This window comes from Pongo abelii, chromosome 12 (assembly GCF_028885655.2).
Source record: "Pongo abelii isolate AG06213 chromosome 12, NHGRI_mPonAbe1-v2.0_pri, whole genome shotgun sequence".
Taxonomy (NCBI): domain Eukaryota; kingdom Metazoa; phylum Chordata; class Mammalia; order Primates; family Hominidae; genus Pongo; species Pongo abelii.
Window position 1 is genome coordinate 106,478,500 of NC_071997.2, and position 6,000 is coordinate 106,484,499.

The window sequence follows — 6,000 nt, forward strand, 5'->3', positions numbered from 1 at the left end:
GACGCTGAAGTGTGCTTGGCTTTGCTGGGCTCACCTAAATCAGCTCTCAGTATGGGCATCCATTGGTGACCCATGAGCTGCAGCCAAAAGTGTAACAAAGGGCAATGATATTACACACCGTTCACGCCTGGGAATACATAGCATGTGTGAATGCACAGACATGCGTGTGGCCATCGCCTCCGGGACACGGTGCCTTCTACCACTGCTGGTCACCATTCCTAGCTTTGCAGACCTGGAGGGGGCCAAAGAATGGGAGAAGTCCCCTCTTAGAACCTGGGTGGCCCCAAGGGATGGAGGGGGAAGGAGGGTTTTCAGCAGAGGGGCTGGGTGCAGGTCAGGGGACATATCCTGAAAGATGCCCCCAGGTGGTTGGCCGAACAGCTCCCTGTTCTTCCCATCTAGAAAGTCTCCCTTCACAGGCCTGTCTTCCTCTCCCTTTTCTCTCCAACCTTGGGTCGCACATTGGACTGGGAAGGGAAGGTGTGGGGTCTGTAGTTCTCATTGCCCCCAGCTCAGTTCTGTGGGCGCCAGCAGACGGGGCTCATTTTTCTGTTGGGTGCCGCAGAATCTCCTGATTGCCACAGACAAGGTCCTAGATATGGACACCAGGTCTCTGTGGACCCTGGCCCAAGCCCGGAAGCCCTGGGCAGGCTCGACTCTCCTGCTGGCTGTGGAGAACCTGGCGTGCAGCCTGTGCCCACAGGACCACCCCTTCGCCTTCAGCTTGCCCAATGTGCTGCTGCAGAGCCAGCTGTTTGGACCCACGTTTCCTGCTGACTACAGCATCTCCTTCCCTACTCGGCCCCCACTGCAGGCTCAGATTCCCAGGCACTCACTGGCCCCACTGGCCCGTAATGGAACTGAAATAAGTATTACTAGCCTGGTGCTGCGAAAACTGGACCACCTTCTGCCCTCAAACTATGGACAAGGGCTGGGGGATTCCATCTATGCCACTCCTGGCCTGGTCCTTGTCATTTCCATCATGGCAGGTGACCGGGCCCTCAGCCAGGGAGAGGTCATCATGGACTTTGGGAACACAAATGGTTCCCCTCACTGTGTCTTCTGGGATCACAGTCTCTTCCAGGGAAGGGGGGGTTGGTCCAAAGAAGGGTGCCAGGCACAGGCGGCCAGTGCCAGCCCCACTGCTCAGTGCCTCTGCCAGCACCTCACTGCCTTCTCCGTCCTCATGTCCCCACACACTGTTCCAGAAGAACCCGCTCTGGCGCTGCTCACTCAAGTGGGCTTGGGAGCTTCCATACTGGCGCTGCTTGTGTGCCTGGGTGTGTACAGGCTGGTGTGGAGAGTCGTGGTGCGGAACAAGGTCTCCTATTTCCGCCACGCTGCCCTGCTCAACATGGTGTTCTGCTTGCTGGCCGCAGACACTTGCTTCCTGGGAGCCCCCTTCCTCCCTCCAGGGCCCCAAAGCCCGCTCTGCCTTGCTGCCGCCTTCCTCTGTCATTTCCTCTACCTGGCCACCTTTTTCTGGATGCTGGCGCAGGCCCTGGTGTTGGCCCACCAGCTGCTCTTTGTCTTTCACCAGCTGCCGAAGCACCGAGTTCTCCCCCTCACGGTGCTCCTGGGCTACCTGTGCCCACTGGGGTTGGCGGGTGTCACCCTGGGGCTCTACCTACCTCAAGGGCAATACCTGAGGGAGGGGGAATGCTGGTTGGATGGGAAGGGAGGGGCGTTATACACCTTCGTGGGGCCAGTGCTGGCCATCGTAGGTGTGAATGGGCTGGTACTAGCCATGGCCATGCTGAAGTTGCTGAGACCTTCGCTGTCAGAGGGACCCCCAGCAGAGAAGCGCCAAGCTCTGCTGGGGGTGCTCAAAGCCCTGCTCATTCTCACACCCATCTTTGGCCTCACCTGGGGGCTGGGCCTGGCCACTCTGTTAGAGGAAGTCTCCACGGTCCCTCATTACATCTTCACCATTCTCAACACCCTCCAGGTAGGTGATGGCGGGTGGCCGTGCTTTTTGCCCTTTTAGATGGTCTAAGTCACTGCCGATCTCTTCTCTAGGAGGTACCAAGGTGAAGCAGAAGAAACATAGGTTCAGGAATTTTGGAAGGCTTAGGTGTGGATCCCAGTTCCTCCACTGAGTAGCTGGATAACTTTGGACAAATTACATAACCTCTCTGAGTTTTGGTTTTCTTATCTGTAAAATAATAGCTGATTTTGTGGGAGAAATCAAGAAATTGTCAGTACCCAACCCTTTGCTATCCCTTTTGTAACCATAACAATAAGAAAAGCACCTGAAATGGATCCTATGCACCAAATGGTGGTAACAGAAAAATTGAGATGAGAAGGCTTAGTATGTGAATTACACAGGACAGAAGGAGCACGTTGATTCGGGTGGATCCCTTCCTCCTTGACCAGCTTATCCCCATGTCCCTCTTCTCAGGGCGTCTTCATCCTGTTGTTTGGTTGCCTCATGGACAGGAAGGTAAGTCTGCCCACCTAACCCCCTGCCTCACTTGCAGCCCGCAGGCCGGGGCTGTGGCTGGCATAAGCGGAGCATTTACTCTCCCACAGGTACAAGAAGCTTTGCGCAAACGCTTCTGCCGCGCCCAAGCCCCCAACTCCACCATCTCCCTGGTGAGTCGCTGGCTTCAGATCCTCAGCTGTCCATCTAAGAGCACGTCAGAAGGCATTCCATGGCCTTCCTCAGAGGACATGGGCACAGCCAGAAGCTGAGAGAAGATTGGGGTTGTTTTTTAGAATGAGCAGGTTTCCGGTTCCAGCTCCCCACCAGTGGAATGAGCAGCCTGGTCACAGCAGTCAGGATCAGGGTCCTGGGTTCCTGATTATCAGGTGGACTCCTGCTGACTCTCTTTTCTCTGGTTTCTCCATCTAAAAATCTGCCTCCAGTTAGCATTTGAAGGAAAAGTGTCGGATCAGTACTCAAGGGAGTTACTGTAGCTGAGAGCAAAATTTCTAGGATTCCTGCAGCCCAGGCAGGAGTACATGTGAGAAAGTAAAACAGATACAACCTCCTCAAGGGAGAGTTGTCAATAATAATAATTGCCCTGCAGTTGGGCCTTTCCACCCCTTCCTAGGCCACAAGTGAAGGCTACATCCTGGAACACAGCAAAGGAGGAAGCGACACTGCCAGGTGAGAACTAGGCTTTCTCAGGGGCAGCGTAAGCAGGGTGGATTGAGGACAGTGTGGCAAAGGGCCTCCTGGCAAAGTTCTGGAGAGAAGCCTTCTCTTTCTATACCCAGCCCACACCAAAGGGTAGGAAACAGGTTTTTCTAGGGTAGCCATTGCTAGATGGCTGGCAGACGGTGGAAATGTCAGAGAGCAGAAGGCATAGCACCTTATCTTGCTTTCCAAGAAAGCAAGAAGTTTCACCACCACCAGTCCTTGACTCAGTTTCTCTGAAAATTCCTTTTCACATTATCACACTTTTAATTATCATGAGAGTCACGCCTTGAAGGGATTGCCATGGGTGGGCTTGGTATCCAGAGGGGAGGGCAGCCTGCAGAAGTTGGGCTCAGTATCCATTCACTAGCCCCAAGCTCTTTCACAGGAAGACAGATGCTTCAGAGTGAACCACGCACAGACCCACGTTCCTGCAAGGGAGTTGAGGCTGTGTGCTTGAACCCACCAGATGAGCCCTGGCCCAATGCTCTGAACTCTTCCCGCCTTCCGGAGCTCAGCCCTTGAGAAAGGCAGGCTTATATTTCCCTTAGTGACACTCATTTATCTTACAGCTCACGCCTTCTCATTTCTAAAGTATCCAGCAAGAATAGCAGGAAAAATTAGCTAAAGGCACCTAATGAATAAGCCTGCCTTTGCTCCAGAAATAATCAACAGATATCAAAGTGCAGAATAATTACAAGTAAACTTTCTCAACCAGTTTTTAACTACAACAATACATGTTGTGAATGAATATATTTGATAAAAATGGTTTTAATTGACCTATTCAGTGATTTCTGATTATTTCTTTTTCAATAGTTATGAAGAAAGGATAACTTAATTGACAGGAATCTCTGATCTTCCCAACATTGAGGATGAAGGGCAGAATTTGATTTGTCTCTTTTCAAGTTTAGGAAAAGATGAAATTAATTAGTCCCTCTTTCTTTAACCTTTAAAAAAATCAATATAAAATGTAAGTTTCATAACCATATCCATGTATAGAGGCATTGATTGATATGAGCATGTTGTAAGAATAGGTTATAAAAATTTAAAGTTTAATATAAATTTATATCAATTAATAAAGTTTAATTTATATTTAAAAATGAATACTAGAAGAAAATCTTTTTGAAGACACCAAGATATCTATCCGGCTGAATTAACTTATGGAATTCACAAGAGGAAGATGACAGGATTCTGAGAAATTTTTAAACTAGATACATGAAAAAAGTCTGATGAATCGGTCTTTGTTAATTATGCAATTCATGGATATTTTTTATAAAATGGGACGGGGGCATTTTCTGTTAAAATAAAAATGGGTACGCTATCACGTGCCGTTGAAAACACTTTTCTTACAAACGCCATGCCTTAATGATTAGTGCGGATATTTGAATTGTGTATAAATTGGCCCAAATGTTTCTATAAGTGGGTTCATTATACTTTCAAAGAGAAGCCACCAATTCAGCAGGGCCATTGCAGTGTCCTCTTCTTTTTTTTTTTTTTTTTTTGAGACGGAGTCTCGCTCGTTCACCCAGGCTGGAGTGCAGTGGCGCGATCTCCGCTCACTGTAAGCTCCGCCTCCCAAGTTCACGATATTCTCCTGCCTCAGCCTCCCGAGTAGCTGGGACTACAGGCCCCCGCCACCACGCCCGGCTAATTTTTTGTATTTTTAGTAGAGACGGGGTTTCACCGCGTTAGCCAGGATGATCTCAATCTCCCGACCTCATGATCCGCCCACCTTGGCCTCCCAAAGTGCTGAGATTACAGGCGTGAGCCACCGTGCCCGGCCCCGTTGCGGTGTTTCTAAGCCTCACACTCACTCCAGCCCTGTAGGAGGCAGGTGGTGACTAAGACAGGGCAGGCTCTGCCTTGCAGCATAGACACGTCTCAACTCCACTTCATTTCACTTTCACTTCATTGACAGTTACAGTTTTCATTCTATAAATTACAAAAGTATCTTTTGGTTACAAATCCAAATAATACTCTTTCACTTTAGAAGCAACAGGGTCCCCCTTTCTGAGTGCGCTTCTGTAGATATATGTGCTCTAATTTTCCTTCGCAATTGTTTGCACATACTCAATGCATGCTCTGCTGGTAAAAACACACAGAATTACACTGGGCAGTGTAGCTCACGCCTGTAATCCCAGCACTTTGGGAGGCCCAGGTGGGCAGATCACATGAGGTCAGGAGTTCGAGACCAGCCTGGTCAACATGGTGAAACCCTGTCTCCACTAAAAATACAAAAATTCACCAGGTGTGGTGGCACGTGCCTGTAGTCCCAGCTACTCGGGAGGCTGAGGCAAGAGAATTGCTTGAATCGGGGAGACAGAGGTCACAGTGAGCCAAGATCGTGCCACTGCACTCCAGCCTGGGCAACAGAGGGATACTCTGTCTCAGAAAAAAAAAAAAAAAAAAAAAAAAGCCACACACAGAATTGACAGATGGAATGACATTAAGTTCTTGTTTACTTGGCTGTCACCATAAAACAAAACAAAACAAAAAAAGAAAACAAAAAAGACAGGACTGTAAAAGAAGACTTTGGAAACAAAGGTAAGAAAACTGACACTCAGCAGCAATTCCATTTCTAAAAAGATGGCTTTAAAAAGTAAGTGGGCCAGGCGCAGTGGCTCATGCCTGTAACCCCCAGCACTTTGGGAGTCTGAGGTGGAAGGATCACTTGAGCCCAGGAGTTCAAGACGAGCCTGGGCAACATAGGGAGGACCCTATCTCTACAAAAGAAAAAAATTTTAATTAGCCAGGTGTGGTGGCACATGCCTGTGGTTCCAGGTACTCAGGAAGCTGTGGTGGGAGGATTGCCTGAGCCAGGGAGGTTGAGGCTGCAGTGATCACACCACTGCACTCCA

General features: G+C 49.4%; 1 protein-coding gene across 3 annotated transcripts in view; it reads left to right on the top strand.

The window, feature by feature from the left end:
* The window catches only part of ADGRF3 (adhesion G protein-coupled receptor F3), a 41,931-nt gene extending 37,463 nt beyond the window's left edge, over positions 1–4,468 (top strand). Inside the window, exons 10-14 of one of the 3 annotated variants that reach the window (XM_024242500.2) lie at positions 566–1,948; positions 2,402–2,443; positions 2,533–2,595; positions 3,057–3,112; positions 3,531–4,466. In XM_024242500.2, coding sequence (XP_024098268.2) covers positions 566–1,948; positions 2,402–2,443; positions 2,533–2,595; positions 3,057–3,112; positions 3,531–3,552 — 1,566 coding nt within the window. In that variant the 3' untranslated portion in view covers positions 3,553–4,466. Of the gene's footprint in view, positions 1–565; positions 1,949–2,401; positions 2,444–2,532; positions 2,921–3,056 lie in introns of those variants that run through there. The other 2 variants (XM_002812209.3, XM_009237469.3) reach the window with 2 other exon arrangements.
* The last annotated feature ends 1,532 nt before the right edge of the window (positions 4,469–6,000 follow it).